A 17495-nucleotide genomic window follows, 5' to 3' on the forward strand; every position below is an offset into this window, starting at 1 on the left:
TCTTCTCACTGTTCTGCAGGCTGACAGTTCTCACTCATGGTCCCAGCCAATCCAGTCCCTGATGAGAACATTCTTCCTGCTGTCTCCTCGTGTGGCCATGGGGACAGAGACAGAGAGAGACTTTATGTCTTTTCTGTTTTTTTTTTTTTTTTAAGCTCCTTCCCATATTAGAGAAAGGGAGGTCTTTATTGTTAACAAATACTTTTATTTTTTTGGCTGCAACAATACTGGGGTGGTTTGCCATTTTCTACTCCAGGGAATTTTCCCAATCTTGGGATCAAACTTAGGTCTCCTGCATTGCAGGGAGATTCTTTACTGTATGAGCCACCAGAGAAGCCAAACAATATTTTTAGTTTAATTTTTCGTGCTGCAAGGCATGTGGGATCTTAGTTCCCCGATCAGGATCAAACCCATGTCCCCTGAATTGGATGCCTGGAGTCTTAATCACTGGACCACCAGGGAAGTCCTTATATCTTTTCTTTAAAGACACAAATTCTGTTGGATCAGGGCCCCACCCTTATGACCTCATTTAACCTGAATTGTTGTTGTCCAGTCACTGAGTCATGTCCGACCAATGGACTGCAGCATGCCAGGCTTCCCTGTCCTTCACTGTCTCCCTGAGTTTGCTCAGATTTGTGTCCATTGAGTCACTGATGCCATCCAACCATCTCATCCTTTGCCACCTGCTTCTCCTGCCCTCAGTCTTTCCCAGCATCAAGGTCTTTTCCAATGAGTTGTCTCTTCTCATCAGGTGGTCAAAGTATTGGAGCTTCAGCTTCAGCATTCAGTTCAGTTCAGTTCAGTTCAGTCGCTCAGTCATGTCCGACTCTTGGTGACCCCATGAATTGCAGCACGCCACGCCTCCCTGTCCATCACCAACTCCCAGAGTTCACCCAGACTCACATCCATCGAGTCAGTGATGCCGTCCAGCCATCTCATCCTCTGTCATCCCCTTCTCCTCCTGCCCCCAATCCCTCCCAGCATCAGAGTCTTTTCCAATGAGTCAACTCTTCGCATGAGGTGGCCAAAGTACTGGAGTTTCAGCTTTAGCATCATTCCTTCCAAAGAAATCCCAGGGCTGATCTCCTTCAGAATGGACTGGTTGGATCTCCTTGCAGTCCAGGGGACTCTCAAGAGTCTTCTCCAACACCACAGTTCAAAAGCATCAATTCTTTGGCTCTCAGCCTTCTTCACAGTCTAACTCTCACATCCATACATGACCACAGGAAAAACCATAGCCTTGACTAGACGGACCTTTGTTGCCAAAGTAGAGTTGATTTCCTTTAGGATTGACTGGTTTGATCTCCTTGCAGTCCAAGACTTTTAAGAGTCTTCTCCAGCACCACAATTCATTATTTCACTTCCACATATGGGCACATTGATGGTTGAATTTTAGAAGTGCACATGTGAATTGCAGGGGTACACAAACATTGGTCCCCTTAGGGGCTGTGGAACCCCCTCGCTCCTGAAGCTCGCAGCTTCAGCTCTGAGCCTGGTCCATTCAGGCATGGGGCAATGGTATGTGGACTCCATGGCTATGACTCACAGTGACCTGAGGGCCTGGAAGCTTTATCCCCAGCTCTAGGTACTGGGCATGCAGAGGCTGGCCCTCCCCTGAGCTGTACAGCCCAGCGCCTGAGAAAAACTACCTTGCTCAGCTTTCCAGGCATCCTGGGCACAGGATGTGTGAGATGATGATATGGGACTTGGCTTCCTCGTGTGTAGCACAGCTTGGGGGCATCTGGAACTTTAGGACTTGTGCAGCAGAGCAAGAGACTCGGGCTGGTATTGGGGAGGCTCAAGGCTGCATGGGGAGCTGGACACCTCCGTGGAATTTCTCCCCCGGTGGGCTCCTGTGGGCCCAGTACCAGGTCGCCCCTGGACCCGTCTCGGGGGTCCTGCCATAGCTCTGTGGGACGTCCTTGCAGCCGCAGTGTCTGCCCAGCCGTTCCCCTGGCCCTCTCTGTGTGTGCCTGCCCGGCGCTGCCAAGAGGGGCTTCTGGTTCTTGTTATGAGCTCTGAGCAGTGATGCAGTTGGTGCTGTAAACACAGACAGGGCCCCAGGAATGGGCTGGCTCAGGCCATACTTGGAAGCCTCTGGAGTTGATGGCAGTGGGTTAAGCAGAGCTGTCTTGGGGGAGGAATGTGGGGCTTTAGGGGTCAGCGCAGAATTGGGAGTGGGTGGCTGCAGAGGGGGCCTAGAGGCTGTCTGCGACCGGAGACATGGCCATCCTGCTTGCCTCTGTCCGAACTGGATCTCGGGTCTCTGCTGCTCCCCCTTGACACGTGGCAGAGGCAGATGTGGCCGGGAGACAGCCCGCACTGCGCCCTGGGTGTTCACTCCACCCCAAGAGCAGGGCTGGCTCGGCCCTGGGGGTACCCTCAGCTCTAGTTCCTCCCCCACACACTCCTCGTGGGGAACCAGCAGGATGGCGAGCGCTGGGTTTTGGCTTTTGGGGGGCATACTTGCTTTGAAGGAAGCCTTGTTCTTGGCAGACACTGTGGGCCTGGCCACTCTGAGCCTTGAGGCTGTTCGCTTGCTCTGCGTGCAGACATGGCTGCTCCTGGCTCCAGAGGCCTCAGTGGTGGGGTGGATCGCTCGTGGCCCCCAGACCCACTGACAGTGAATGGCCTCTCCAGACTCAGGCCCTGAAGCCCCCTGAAGTCTGTGATGACAGCACAGGTGGAGTCTGGGGATGAGTCCCTGCCCCCCGGCGGTCGCTGTGTTTAGTACCAGCACTCGGGCTTGCTCTGGCCCAGGCCCGCTGGGCAGTGATCTGCGCCTCGCTGCGGTGCATTCTTGAAGCTTCACTGCAGAGCTGGGGACCTGTCCCTCCCTAACCACAAGGCCTCTACCAGCGACTTGGTGGAGCTACCAGAGGCCAGGTGTCCTCCCTGGATGCCTAGTCTCGCCCAGTGCCCTCTTCCTGGGCACAGCCTCAACACATCCACACAGGACATAGGCATCCACTTGGCTAGCCTGACCCATAAGAGCCTTGCTCTAGGTGGGCCTGAGCGGGAACACCTGGACCCCTGGCATCCTAGGACTGGGATGGGGGTCCCTGGCTCTGGCCTCACCAAGTGCTGTCCCCACAGCTGGTGAGAGGAGTGGGGTCTGGGTGAGGTCAGGTGCAGGTGAGGCCCCACCTGGGGTGGGCGGGTGCTGCAGTGGTCCGACGAGCTGGTGGCTAGGCCCGTAGGTCATGATGGCTGTTCACGGAGGCCCATGCCTGCCCCTCTGCCCTGGCCTGATGACCAACAGTGGAGTGTCCGGGTCTTCCCCAGCCCCTGCTGGCCTCCTGCTCCTCCAGGGAGGCTCCCAGCCTGCTGGACCCTGAGCCCTGGATGCTCTGACCCTCAGTAGGGCCTGGTGTTTTGTGCTCTGTGCCCGGGGTTGCGGGGCGGGGGCTGGGCTTACATTGGGGTGCTATGCAGTGCCTCCTTACATCCAGTCCTGGGGCAGGCTGGACCAGAGGACCCAGATTCGGATCATGGCCCTGTGTGTCCCATGTGTGGGCCGAGAAACAAAGCCAGGCCTGCGACCTGGACGGGAGCTGTGTTGCCCTCTCAAAGCCCCTGCTTCTGGGACGCGGACAGGAAGGACGGAGGGGCTCGGAGGTGCCAGAAGCTTCCTGCAGGAGGTGCTCTGAGCCTACCTGGGGTGGAGCCCTTCGGCTGGGCCGTCCTCCTGGGGTAACCTGACTCCTCTCGGGTCCCCAGCCATCAACTCCTGCACCGTGGGCAATGGTGGCTGCCAGCACAACTGCGTCCAGCTCACAGTGACCCAGCACCGCTGCCAATGCCGGCCCGAGTTCCAGCTCCAGGAGGATGGCAGGCGCTGCGTCCGTGAGTGTCCCAGGGGTGAAGGCAGGGGATCAGGGCTGGGCCTTCCACCGGGACCCCCTGCCCGTTCTCCATGCTCCTTCAGACCTTCCCCAGGGATCATGCAGCCAAGTCCCTCCCTGCTTGGCCACTGGTATTGCAGGAGGGTCTGAGGGGTCCGATCTATGTCGTCGCCTTTGGTTGACCTGTGATCACACCGGGGGCTCCTTGGCTGTGGAGAGTGATGGGGCATCATCCAGCCCCCCTGGGCCCTGGGGAGGAAGCCCGTCAGGCTGTGCTCTGGGATCTCACATCTTTGGGGGCAGGAAGCTTAGGATGGGGGTACCGGCATGAAGAGGAAGGGCATCCTGTGTTGTCTCAGTTCTGAGGCCTGCCCTGGCCTTGGCGTGGGCATGCAGGCCCCAGCCCTGGCCCTCAGGCAGAGGAGACTGGCCAGGCCCTGTATGGCTCCTTGCCCTGGGATCCCAGGGCTGTGGGTCACGGAAGGGGGCCTCTGCTGATGGAGAAGGTGGAGCAGGCCCAGGAGACCCCTGAGAAGTGGGAAGGGATGGGTGCAGGGCTGGTGCTGAGGGAGTCCTTCCCACCCTACCTGGCCTTCCAGGTCCCTGGGGGTCAGGACTGAGTGTGGGCCAGCTGTGGGGCAGGGTGGCATGAGTTCACAGGGCTGGGGCTCCGACAAGAAGAGAGGTGGGGGAGCTGGCCATGCGTCCACTGCCCTCTGTCTTCTCTGGAGTTGTCTGGGAGTGCCTGGGGCTCCCCTGACCCCTAGTCCATGTCCCAGCCTGTCAGGACAGAGCAGGAGGGGTGAGATCTCTAGGTGGGGGCTCACCAGAGGCCCTGGGGTGGGGACCCCAAACCTGCTGGATCCTCCACGCCTGCCCTCTGCCCCCGTTCCTCCTGGCCGTGACCGCAGGGAAAAACCCATGCGCAGACAGGAATGGCGGCTGCATGCACAGGTGCCGGGCACTCCGGGGCCTTGCCCACTGCGAGTGCCATGCGGGCTACCAGCTGGCAGTGGACCGCAAGGCCTGCGAAGGTAAGAAGCCCTCCCTGTGCTAGGGCCAGTCCAGGTCAGCCGTGCCGGGGTCAGCTCCCTGCATCCCCCTCAAGGGCCTGTGTGTGCGGGGCCAGTTCCCGTGTTGTCACTCTCGGCTGACCTGGGATGATGCAGGGTCATGTCTAGGACTGGGGTTGCCGGTGGCGGGGTGGAGGGTGGGAGATGGAGAGGAGGGGCGGGAGCTCAAGGAACTGCTCCCAAGTAGAGTCTCGTGTCTGCAGGAAGACAGTTCTCAGGGTGCCTTATTAGTTTTAAATTTCTCTCTTAGGTGTTAGCTAACCAGTACCTGCTTGTTAGGGCTTCCCTGGTGGCTCAGTGGTGAAGAACTCACCTGCCAAGCAGAAGATGCAGGTTTGATCACTGAGTTGGGAAGATCCCCTGGAGAAGGAAATTCAGTCCACTCCAGTATTCTTGCCTGGAGAATCCCATGGACAGAGGAGCCTGGAGGGCTACAGTCCATGGGGTCGCAAGAGTCAGACATTACTTAGCGACTAAACAACAACCTGCTTATTAGAGAAAGGGTCATCACTGTGACCCGAGTGACATCCCCGAGCCAGTTTCCAGGTTGACTCTAGGCTCGTTGGTTAATGGGTGCATAGAGCATCACCCCAGAGAGTGGTGGGCACAGCTTCTTAGAACATGCTCTGACCTCATGGCTCTAGGCTTGTTGGTTAATGGGTGCATAGAGCATGAGTGTGGTGGGCATACAGCATCACCCCAGAGCGTGGTGGGCACAGCTTCTTAGAACATGCTCCAACCTCATGGCTGCACGGGCGTCCACTGTGCAGTGTTGGTTGCCCCACCTCAGGACTTGGGTGTCCCTGCTCCTCCCTGTTACATGTGGTTCTGGATGAGCAGCCTGGGCCTGTCCCCCTAACTCTTGGGGTGAGTCTCTGAAGTGATGTGGTGCCTCCAGGGCATGCAGTGGTCATTTCCCCAGGAGTCCTGCCCTACGGCCATCAGAGAGACAGGTCTGTGGGTGTAGAAGCTTGTTCCATGTCACTATCAGGAAAGTGTTCTAGGTCTCACTGCCAATGTGATGGACATGTCCTCGCATTCCGAATGCAGTGGCTTCAGAGAACCCAGTGGGAAATGAGGCTGAGGGTCAGCTTCATTCCAGGGACTCTCAGGCAGCAGGACTGAGGCAGTCATCAGGGATGCTAGGTCCCGAGGCCAGTGCCACGTGGCCACAGGGAAGAAGCTGTAGCTTGACCGTGGATGACAGAGTGCGCTTTCCACTGGCCCCCGGAGGCTGGTGGCTTAAGGCCCCTTCTGTGCCTGGCCTGGATGGGGGGTGCTTGGCAAGAGCAGACACACACACATCTCAGGGACCGTGGGCTCAGAGAGGCGGAACAGCGCCCTCTGCTGCTGGTGGGGCCTGAACCCAGACTTCCAGCCGTGCCCTCCTTGCCCTGGGACGGATCACAGCTCTGCACCTGGAGTGTGTTGATGAAAGCAAAGGTGCTCAGAGGGAAGCAGGAGAGGGCACCGGGGGCCTCTCCTGGCACGGGGTGCCTGGGCCCTGACCCCTTGGTGAAGACCACCTCTGGGGGCTGAGCCTCCCCGGCCAGTGGCCCAAAGTGCCCTTCACCCCCAATGTCTCCCATCAGATGTGGATGAATGTGCCACGGGCCTGGCCCAGTGTGCACATGGCTGCCTCAACACGCACGGCTCCTTCAAGTGTGTGTGCAATGCGGGCTACGAGCTGGGTGCTGATGGCCGGCAGTGCTACCGTGAGTGGACAGAGTGGACAGTGGGCGACAGCACAACCGGGCGTGGAGATGCCACATGGCTCCCCAGGCCCCCACAACTGTCGGCTCGCTTTGGCTGAGGGGCAGAACTTCCTTGTCAGTCGAGGGCGGCGTTGGGCCTGGGGGCTGACTGTGGGCCCTGGGAGGATGGGGGAGGACAGAGGGACCCCAGGAGGACAGGGTTCCAGGGTCCACCGGGCCCAGGAGCTCCGTGCAGCCTGTTTCCCAGTGGACTGGCAGCAGCTAGGGCGGGAGGATTGTGCCACCTCGGGGCGTCCCCCCAGCACTGATCCCACGTCCCCGGTGGCTCTGGCCGCAGGGATCGAGATGGAGATTGTGAACAGCTGTGAGGCAGACAACGGCGGCTGCTCCCACGGCTGCAGCCACAGCAGCGCGGGCCCCGTCTGCACCTGCCCCCATGGCTACGAGCTGGACGAGGACCAGAGGACGTGTATTGGTGCGAGCCACCTCCTTCCCGACTGCCGTCCCCCAAGCCAGAGGCTCGCTGCTGCCCTGGGGCAGTGCCCGGGTTTGATGCCGTGAATGGGAACCTCCCTCCTGTTGCCCCCAGTCCTGTTCCCTCAGCCCCGGGAAGGGGTGGGGGTGGTACAAGGGGGCCTGGTGAGAGGCAGCATCGCAACCCCGCCGAGCACCCACCGCCCCATGTCCACCTGCAGCTCTGCTCAGCCGCTGGGTCAACACCCACGTGCTGTGGCATGTGAGCATCCCCTCTGCATCAGCGGGCACTTCCTAGCACCTGCCACTCCCTACCCTGTTCCCACAGCAGGCGGGGTGGCCCTGGGCTGCCACCTGCGTCCTGGTGTGTCGTGTGTGCAGGGCCGGGGACGTACCTGGGTGCCTATGTGATTGTGGGCGAGTATGTGCAACTCACATGCAGGTGTGATACAATCATGTGCAAGTGTGTGTGTGCATGTGGTTGCCTGCAGGTAGTTGTGCGTCAGTGTGCCTGTGGTTGTGTGCAGGTTTTTGTGCACACGTGTGCGTGTGGTTGTATGCAGGTAGTTGTGTGCAGGTGTGCACGTGGTGTGTAGGTGTGTTTGTGAGGTGTGCGTGTGGCTGTGTGCAGGTGTGTGCACACTACCGTGCTGTGGAAGGAGTGCACGTGGGTGGCACTGGTGCCAGCTGGGTTGTGGTGTGTGCCCTGCAGACGTCGACGACTGTGCCGCCTCCCCCTGCTGCCAGCAGGTTTGCACCAACAGCCCCGGTGGCTACGAGTGCAGCTGCTATGCTGGCTACCGGCTCAGTGCGGACGGCTGCCGGTGTGAGGGTGAGTGGCGGGCGGCTGGGGTGGCTGGGGAGAGGGCCGTCCTAAGGATGACACGGGGTGGGCTCTGGCCCCCGCCCAGCACTCTGTCTCTGGGTGTTGGTTTAATGCCTGCCGTCTGCAGGCTTGTGGAGGCCTTCCTGTTTCCTCCCCTGTGTGGTCACTGTCTTTCTCTCTGGGCTGGGCGTGCACCCCCAACTGCCCCCGGCCTGCCCTTTCTCGAGCAGGAGGCCAGGAGGTTGGCTGTGGCGTGGGTGTCACCCAGCAGGTCCCCATCCCATGGGGAGGGGTGGGGTGGGAGGACCGCCCCAAGGCCCCGACCCCTGGAGGACGGGCGCCAGTGTCCCTGGGTTTGCCCGCAGATGTGGACGAGTGCGCCTCCAGCCGTGGTGGCTGCGAGCACCACTGCGCCAACCTGGCCGGCTCCTTCCAGTGCTCCTGTGAGGCCGGCTACCAGCTGGATGAGGACCGCAGGGGTTGCACCTGTGAGTCTCCGCCTGGCCCCATGGGACCCCGTCTTCCTGCAGCACCGGAGCCCCACTCCCTGCTTCCCAGCTGGATGGACCTCACCTCAGACCAGCCTCCCACTCTGGGATGGGCTAGGGATGGGTGGGTGGGAGGGGCTGGACAGACAGGGGCCCCCAGGCAAGGTGTTACTCAGGGGTCCCAGTGGTCCAGCTTCAGCCCCTCCCAGATGAGAGGAGGGACTTCATTCAGGGACTGAGGACCACGTCCAGAGCAGAGAGCTCTCCTGTCCCCGCGCCCTCTCCACACTCAGGGTCCCTCGGGCTAGTGCGGGAGCCGGGACAGCTGGGGTGGACGTGGCGAGAGTCAGGTCCTCAGGACCTGGATCCTCCTCCGTCCTGAGAAGTAGGCTCACTCCTGGTGACCAGGGTGAGGAGGGGCACGGTGGAGTCTGTAGGTGGGGGTCCTGGGGTGGCACCAAGGGGCAGGGGAGTCAATCCTGAGGAGGACAGGTGAGCGGCAGGGGCTCAGGGGCCTTCGTGCTCTGCCCAGCCCTGGAGCTGCCCGAGCTGGTCCTGGATGGCCACCTGCCCCTCGGGCGCCCCCCTCTGCACGTCGCGGTGCTCCAGGACGAGCTGCCCCACCTCTTCCAAGACGACTACGTCGGGGCTGAGGAGGAAGAGGCCGAGGCACGGGGCGAACACACAGTGCAGGAAAAGTATGGTGAGAGACGGGCCCGTCCCCGGGCTTCCGTGCCAGCACCCCCTGGGCCCGGCTGCTGCCCAGCCTCCGGTCCTGGGCATGAGGAAGTCTTCCTGTGAGCGCCTCGTTTGACCAAGGCTCAGGAGGCCAAGAGACTTGCTCAGTCTGCCCAGTGTGTCCAGGGCTGAGCCTGGCTGCCCACTTAAGGCCCTTTCTGGCTCCTGTGTGGCTCCCTTGTCTCCATTCACCCGCGTGGGGCCTGCTTGGCCCGAGGATGCCCTGTGTCCCCTTCTCTGGGTAGGGTCCAGGGCCAGGGGCCAGGCTCTGAGGCTCCTCTCTCAATCCATCCCCCAGTCTGCCTGGACAACACCTTTGGCTCAGACTGCAGCTTGACCTGTGATGACTGCAGGAATGGGGGAACCTGCCTCCCCAGCCTGGACAGCTGTGACTGCCCCGACGGCTGGACTGGGCTCGTCTGCAACGAGAGTGAGGCTGCTATGGGGGCGGGGCTGCATGGGGGACAGGGCCCAGGAGCCCTAGGACCTGCATGGCACGGGCAGTCCACTCCTCCTACCATCCTGGGCAGGGGCTTCCCGGGTCCTTCCATTCACTCATTCCTTCAGGGTCTCCCAGCTGCCTTCTCCATGCCAGGTCCTCTTCTAGGTGCTGTGAGACCCTGGGGGCTCACAGAGCTTGGTGTCTGCCCCTCAGAGATGTCACAGTCGATGAGGGTCCAGCCACAAGCAAGCCAGCAACTAACTGAGACAAAAAGGGGTCTGATGAAGAGCAGTGGGTGGGCAGGCCAGTCATGCTAGAGTCTCTGGGGGGACAGGTGACTTCCGCAGGCCACACAGCAAGTGGGCAGCTGAAGCACATTTGAACACTGCTCTCTCCCACCCTCTGTCCAGGGCATGTCCACTCCCTGCCCAGCGGCCCTCTAGTCTCAGAGGCCATAGTGACTGAAAGTGTTGGTTGAGAAGGTGGACCTGTTGGAGTTCAGAGGGAGAGGATGCAGGATTGATGAGTGATGTCTGCCATACATGTGGGCGGGGTCCCGGGGCACAAGTGTCCTTGGGTGCTGCTCTGGGAAGTTCCTTCTGAACTGGAGGCTCGACCCCCAGGAGGGTGTCTGTATCTCTGGAGGGGTTTCTGAGTGCAGGGTCCTTTTGCGGGCCGACGACCCTGAGCTCCTCTGTCCCCCTTGCAGCTTGTCCTCCGGACACCTTCGGGAAGAACTGCAGCTTCTCTTGCAGCTGTCAGAACGGCGGGACCTGTGACCCTGTGACGGGGGCCTGCCGCTGCCCCCCAGGCGTCAGCGGAGCCCACTGTGAGGACGGTGGGTGCAGCCCCTCCTTGACCTCTGGGTTCATCCTTGGGGTGGAGGTGAGGGGCAGGCACCACCTCTTGGCTCCTAGTTCCCTTTCTCCTGCAGGGGTGGGGAAAGTGACGGTATGGCATAGAGGAAGCCCTTTAGTGCAAGAAGCACTGGGTTATTATTGGCTATTCTTCACAGGGCCTGACTAATGCAGGCGGTGGGGACTTGTGGGAAGAATAGCACTTTTGTAACTGGGTCCCCTGAGAAGTAGTGAACTCCCTGTTCCTGGATGCATTCAAGGAGAGCTATGTGATGGCTGGGTGGAGTTTGCAGAAGGGAGCATGCCTGGGCTGTGGCTTCTTGGGATGACACTAACATCCTTTCCAACTCTGAAGTTGCAACATTTTTGGAGGAACTGGAGTCCACAGAAATTTCCCAGGTGCCTGATGCTTCATTTTAAAATCTACAGACCTTTACATTTCTGCTACTTTTGCTGGCAAATATAGCTAGTATATCAAGGACTTCCTGTATTAGCAGCGATGGCAACAATTGGTGGACCGTTCCCAGTGCCCAGGCGGCCTGTGTGCGGTGGCAGGGCAGGTCTTTCTGCTTCCTCCCTCCGGTCACCTTCTCAGCTCGGTCGCATCCCTGTTTCTTTTCCTGCGATCTGCCATCCCTACTCTGAGTGAGAGCTGAAAGCACCCTGCCTATTGGAAGCTGTGTGTGTGTTGTTCAGTTGCTAAGTTGTGTCCGACTTGTGACCCTGTGGACTGCAGCACACCAGGCGCCTCTGTCCTTCACTAGCTCCCAGAGTTTGCTCAGACTCGTGTCTGTCGAGTCGGTGATGCCATCCAACCATCTCATCCTCTGCGCCCTTTCTCCTCCTGCTCTCAATCTTCCCCATCATGAGAATCTTTTCCAATGAGTTGGCTCCTCGCTTCAGGTGGCAAAAGGATTGGAGCTTCAGCTTCAGCATCAGTGCTTCCAGTGAATATTCAGGGTTGATTTCGCTTAGGATTGACTGGTTTGATCTCCTTGCTGTCCAAGGGATTCTCAAGAGTCTTCTCCAACTCCACAGTTTGAAAGCATCAGTTCTTTGGTGTTCAGCCTTCTTTATGGTCCAAATCTCACATCCATACATGACTACTGGAAAAACCATAGCTTTGACTATATGGACCTTTGTCAGCAAATTGATGTCTCTGCTTTTTAATAATGTGCATCTAGGTTGGTCATACCTTTCCTTCCAAGGAGCAAGCGTCTTTTAAATTCATGTATATGTGATGGGTCCTCGATGGACCCATGGGACTCCTGGCAGATAAAGGGCCTGCATCTCAATACTTCCCTTGGTGACATGGTGTGGCTTCCCAGAGACTAGGTCTCAGTCGGGGTCCTGTGAGTAAAGTGCACCTGTGCAGGTGAGCTGGAGAAGGTTCGTCCCAGCTCTCAGGGGCCCCCTACGAGTTTCCTAGACTCCAGGTGCCCCGGGCTCATGACTGTCCCTCTAGCCTCTGCCTCCGTCTCCCCATGGCCTCCTCTTTTTGTGTCTAGCCTCCCTCTCCTTTCCCTTCTAGGGACACTTGTTGGGTTAGGCTCGCTGGGACAGTCCAGGACGGTCCCACCAGGAGATCTTGATGTCAGGATGTGGACTTTCCTTGGGGTCACCATGCAGTCCCCTGAAGCCCTTCAGAAGGCGGGTCAGGGGCAGAGCTGAGTCAGAGTGAAGCATTTGGGGAGGAGGGCCACAACCCCACCCTGGCCCTGGGCCCCTTGAACTTGGGCCTGTGTCCTTCCCTCTCTGAGTTCCGGAGGCCAGGCTCGATGACCACTGAGGGACAGGCATCAGGATGCTGTCAGTGCCAGTCAGATGGAGAGCGTGGGCTCTCGGACTCACTCCTGCATGTGGTGAAGATGTGATGGCCTCCGGTCTGGCCACCGTCCGGGGCCACAGACCCTGGGGGCACAGGCCCGCAGGGGCAGATGGCCACATTCATGGGGCTCACCTCATCCTGCCCTGCCCTTGGATGCCCTCGCCAGCCCCCAGGGACCCTCTCTGTCTGGGCACAGGGTCCTTGGGCTTCTGGTGGCCCTGAAGCCCTATGGCTGTACTCTGGTGGCCCAGGCCTCTCCAGGCTCCTGTATTGGGTGCTAATGTCCCCTCTCGGAGCATTTCCTTGGGTGGGAGGCCATGTCTGGGTGGGCAATCAAGAGGCCCCCGTTCCCCCAGGCTGCCCCAAAGGCTTCTATGGCAAGCACTGCCGTAAGAAGTGCCACTGTGCCAACCAGGGCCGCTGCCACCGCCTCTATGGGGCCTGCCTCTGTGACCCGGGGCTCTACGGCCGCTTCTGCCACCTGGGTGAGTCCCACTGACCACTGGGTGCTTGGATCTGAGGGGGGGCGGGGCCACACAGTGGGCTGGGTTCTTCCTGCCTGGGTCCAGCTTGTGTTCAACCATCAGTCTTCACAGATAAGGACACGGGGGCTCAATGAGGTCCCCAGCTGGGGTAAGGGGCCTGCAGACTCAAAGTCATTTGGACTGTGCTGGCTGCCAGAGCATCTGGGTGGGCGGCCCTCGCCCCAGTCAGGCTGGTGGGTGGCTTGCAGGCCTGGGTGGGGGCAGGTCCCCCCACCCTCGGAAGCTCCAGGGCACAGAGCTTGTCTTGGCTTTTGGAACTTCCTGGGAGCAAGTCCTGAGCCCCCATTGGGGTCACGCCCCCCTTCCCTGGGTCCGCAGACACCCAGGATGGTGCAGGGAGAGGCGGTGGGCTGCTCGAGAAAAGCCAGCGGGCCTCACCCCAGCAGCTCTTGTAGGAGGATTGTTCAGAGGGAGGCAGTGAGGGTCCCAGGTATTCCCTGGCTGGGAAGTGCCTCTCTATGAGCCTGTTTCTCGTCTGCAAAGTGGGCAGTGTGCCTGGTTCTCTGGGCACCAGCGACTCTGTGTGGGGTCCCAGATACAACTAGGTGGACGGGGCCAGAGATCTTGGCTGGAGTGGGCGCTGGCAGTGGGCAGGCCCCCCTCACACTGCATTCTGGGGTGCAGCCTGCCCGCCGTGGGCCTTTGGGCCAGGCTGCTCGGAGGAGTGCAAGTGTGAGCAGCAGAATACGCGTGCGTGCGATAAGAGGGATGGCAGCTGTGCCTGCAAGGCGGGCTTCAGGGGCGAGTGGTGCCAGGACGGTGAGTACAGGGCTGGGGGGAGGAGGAGGGCCCCAGGGGAGGCGGACAGGCCAGGGGAGGGCGGGCAGGTCCCACGGGAGAGGGACAGGCCCCAGGGGAGAGGGACAGGCTCCAGGGCCCTTGGAACCTTGCAGATGCCTCTCCCCTCTCCCCCTGCAGAGTGCCAGCGGGGCTTCTTTGGGCCAGGGTGCCGGCAGGCGTGCACCTGCCCCCCGGGCGTGGCCTGCGACCCTGTCAGCGGCGAGTGTGGGAAGCAGTGTCCCGCTGGCTACCACGGGGAGGACTGCGGCCAAGGTGAGTGGCCCCAGTGCCCAGGTAGGGTGCAGGGTATCTGGCCGTGCAGGGCGCCAGGCACCAGAAGTGCTGGAGCTGGGTACCGCGTCAGCCCTAAAGCCTGGCTCTGGCAGCACCTTGACTGCTGTGTCCCCACCCTGGTCATGCAGTGGTGACTCAGCCACAGGTCTGCCTGTCCCTGTGCACCCAAGAGGGCAGGAGCGCATGTGTGTGTGTGTGTATACACGCATGTACACTGTGTGTGTGTGTGTGTGTGTGCGTGTGGATGTGCAGGGCTGCTGGCAGGGTTGGTACCACTCCCAGATCATCCCCTCCCTTGCTCGTTCACTCCCTCCATCATGGGACAGACTGAGTGCGCTTTGTGCTGGAAGACAGCCGGGGGCTCCTCCCTGGTGGGTCTGAGCAGGCAGGACAGAGGCAGTTGCTCCCAGGGGTGGTGTCTCGAGAGGCCTGGGCTGGAGGTGCCAGCGTGGGGTGTGGGTGATGACTGTAGGCCCTCCGTGTGGATGCCGAGGCTAGGACAGTGTGAATGGGTGCCAAGCAGGGAGAGGCTGGAGGCAGGAGGTCCTCGTTTATATGGGGGAGCCCTTGATTGTGAACATCAGCACTGCCGTGGCTGCCAACGGAGTGTGGGCAGGTCGGGACCTCCCTCAGCGCAGGGTACACTGTCCTCACCCGTCAGCCAAGGCAGGTGGGAGTGGAGAGGGGGCCTGCAGTGTGACTGGCGTGACTCCCACTGGAGGCAGTGGTCCGAGTCCCCCTCAGGGACAAGGAGGGCCTGGGGGCCACTGCCCACCCCAACCCGAGGAGTCAGTCTCCCTCTACACCCAGGCCCGGACCCTCCCTCTCAGTGGTGGTCCTGGAGACCCCCAGGACGATCTGGGCTCTCAGATTCCCTTGGTGCAGGAGGGCTGTGTGTATGGCTTAGAACCCAGCTTGGAAACCAAGTATCCCCACAAGCCCAACCTACACTCGGGGGGGCCTCTGTGGTCTCGAGGGCCTTCAGGAGCCAGGCACGTCATCCCATCTGTGAACCAGCGTGGGAGCCGGTGGACCTCGCCTACCTGGTGTGGGCTCAGGCTCCGTGACTCCCCTGACTTCTCTCTGCGCCCTCCCCTTCCTCCACTCCTGCCGGCGGCCGCTGTCCAGCAGTGCCCTCCAAGGAGGCCTGAGTGCTGAGACTTGAAGGGCCTTAACCCCCATCCTTCCCTGCTGGTCTTCTTTGTCTTCCTTTCCCTTTTTTCTTCAAAAGTATCCAGGGCTCCAGGGATGGGTGGCGGGACATGGCACACATCTTTACGGCAGTGATGGGCTCCCTGCCGTTGTCAGGTCTGGAAAGCATCAGTACCCCAAACACGTCTGCCCATCAGTGGAGCGGGGACCCCCCAGATGGCGGGACAGCTCCATGTGCCCTGCTGGGCCTCCCTGCCCCTGTCCACGCTGCCTGGGTGCCTGCATGTGCGCCCAGTGTGTGTGCCACCTGGGGTCCTGTGGGCGAGCAGGTGCCTGTAGGTGTGGGCCCTCAGGGCAAGGGTTCAAGGGGTGTGTCCTTTGTCCAGAGCCTCCCGGGGCCGGAGAGACCCCAGGCCTGGGACCCCACGCCATTCCTGCTGACATCCCCCACCCAGGCAGGGCGCATCCTCAATTCTCAGTCCCACTGAGTGTTGTGGTAGGAGAGAGGGGTTTTCTGATTCTTTGGTGTGGAGTGTGGACCCCAGCCTGCCCACTCCAGGTGCCTGGCTGGCCTTCCAGGGCCTAGAACTTTCCTTATAGCAGCATCGCAGCGGCCACATGGTGCTGGGGCCAGCAGGGCCTTCTCATCATCTGGGTTACCGCCCTAGTCAAGCAGGTATGGGGGGGACAGGGGGCCCTGCCAGGCCACTGGACCCACCACTGCAGCCCACATGGGTGGGGTCAGGCTCCATGATCCCAGTGTTCTTTTCTGAAGCTCTGCTTTGGGCCCGGAGCGGCTGGCCCCTCCTCCCCAGGCTTTTCTCACTCCTGAACACGTGGTGACCACATGGGGTCCCCATGGTGGACCACAGTGGGAGGAAGGCAGACGGAGCAGGCCTGCCACCGCTCTCCAGGGTCCTGACTCATCCCCCATAGGCCCTGCCATCTGCGGCCTCCAGGCCACCCCTCACCACGGCTCTCCTACATGAGCCTTTCCCTGCCCCATGTCCCCATCTCCTGTTCACTCCTGTGACTGCCCTCATCACCCTGGGGACCCGGGCTGTGTCCAGCAACCCTGTGGGGCAGGTGAGGGGGGCAGGAGCAGGGGGCAGTTGGGGATGCAGGTGAGGGGGGCAGGTGCAGGGTGGAGGAGAGGAGGGCAGGTGCAGGGGGCAGGTGTGGGTGCAGGTGAGGGGGCAGGTGCAGGGGGGAGGAGGGGAGGGCAGGTGCAGGGGGCAGGTGGGGGTGCAGGTGCAGGGGGGAGGAGAGGAGGGCAGGTGCAGGGGGCAGGTGGGGTGCAGGTGAGGGAGCAGGTGTGGGAGGCAGGTGAGGGGGGCAGGTGGAGGGACAGGTGAGGAGGGAAGGTGTGGGGGGCAGATGAGGGGGGACAGGTTCCAGGGAGGCAGGTGGGGGGGCAGGTGTGGGGGGCAGGTGAGAGTGTGACAGGTGCCAAGGGTGGCAGGTGGGGGAACAGGTGGAGGGACAGGTGCGGGGTGGGGTGGAGGTCAGGGGAGGAGGGCCACTCTGAGTGGGGCCCTGAGGCTCTCCGCTCCCCGCCCCTAGAGTGCCCAGCCGGGACGTTCGGCCAGAACTGCTCAGGCTCCTGCTCCTGTGGGGGCGCCCCCTGCGACCGGGTCACAGGGCAATGCCTGTGCCCGCCGGGGAGGACCGGGGACGACTGTGGGGCAGGTGAGTGGCAGCCATGGCCCAGGGTCACCTCAGCTCCCTCTGCTACACAATGCCTGGCCGCGTTTGCAGACCCCAACCCTGGAGCCCTGCAGACCCCAGGCCCGTCCACAGCAGCTACGAGAGCTCACACCACCAGCCTTGGGTCTGGATGTGGGCATCTGTGGCTGCCCCGTGGCCGAGCCTGCAGAGGGGACACTGGGAACTGTCAGCCACGGGGACAGCTTGGCCAGCAGCCCCCCGCCCTCCCCAGCCTGTGGTGGGTCCTCTAAGCTCCTGTTCATTGCATGTGGGTCTCCCGGTTCTTCTGGGGCCCCCCTTTTGCTTGTTGAGCGTCCTGGGGCAGGGGGTCTCCCCCTGGGGTGAATGCCCCAAGTCTACAGCCTGTGAGTGGACTAGGGGTTCCCATGACCTGCCCCCTCCCTCCTCTGGGATGACTCAGTTGGGAAGAGATATCCCTGCTCCCCAGTGGGCCCAGCAAGGCCTGGAGAGACTGACTACCTCTGTGTGTGTGTGTGTGGGGGGGTGCTAGATTGTCCTGAGGGCCGCTGGGGGCTTGGCTGCCAGGAGATCTGCCCGCCATGTGAGCACGGTGCCACCTGTGTGCCGGAGACTGGAACCTGCCTGTGCCGCCCCGGCTTCATGGGCAGCCACTGTCAGGATGGTGAGTGCCCGCTGCCCCCACCTCAGCCCTGCCCGCAATCCCAGCCGGCCCCATGTCCGGCCCCAGCTACGCTCAGCCTGTCTCTGCC

At 61.2% G+C, this 17495-nt stretch overlaps 1 protein-coding gene across 3 annotated transcripts in view; it reads left to right on the forward strand.

Moving 5' to 3' along the window:
• The window catches only part of MEGF6 (multiple EGF like domains 6), a 42953-nt gene that overhangs the window by 11914 nt on the left and 13544 nt on the right, over window positions 1-17495 (forward strand). For all 3 annotated transcript variants that reach the window (XM_055582475.1, XM_055582476.1, XM_055582477.1), the window contains 14 exons: window positions 3721-3846; window positions 4757-4879; window positions 6511-6633; window positions 6971-7108; window positions 7820-7939; window positions 8299-8421; window positions 8954-9124; window positions 9458-9589; window positions 10311-10439; window positions 12643-12771; window positions 13456-13590; window positions 13750-13884; window positions 16621-16746; window positions 17276-17407. In XM_055582475.1, coding sequence (XP_055438450.1) covers window positions 3721-3846; window positions 4757-4879; window positions 6511-6633; window positions 6971-7108; window positions 7820-7939; window positions 8299-8421; window positions 8954-9124; window positions 9458-9589; window positions 10311-10439; window positions 12643-12771; window positions 13456-13590; window positions 13750-13884; window positions 16621-16746; window positions 17276-17407 — 1842 coding nt within the window. The remainder of the gene's footprint in view (window positions 1-3720; window positions 3847-4756; window positions 4880-6510; window positions 6634-6970; window positions 7109-7819; window positions 7940-8298; window positions 8422-8953; window positions 9125-9457; window positions 9590-10310; window positions 10440-12642; window positions 12772-13455; window positions 13591-13749; window positions 13885-16620; window positions 16747-17275; window positions 17408-17495) is intronic.

Source organism: Bubalus kerabau, chromosome 5 (assembly GCF_029407905.1).
Source record: "Bubalus kerabau isolate K-KA32 ecotype Philippines breed swamp buffalo chromosome 5, PCC_UOA_SB_1v2, whole genome shotgun sequence".
Taxonomy (NCBI): Eukaryota; Metazoa; Chordata; class Mammalia; order Artiodactyla; family Bovidae; genus Bubalus; species Bubalus kerabau.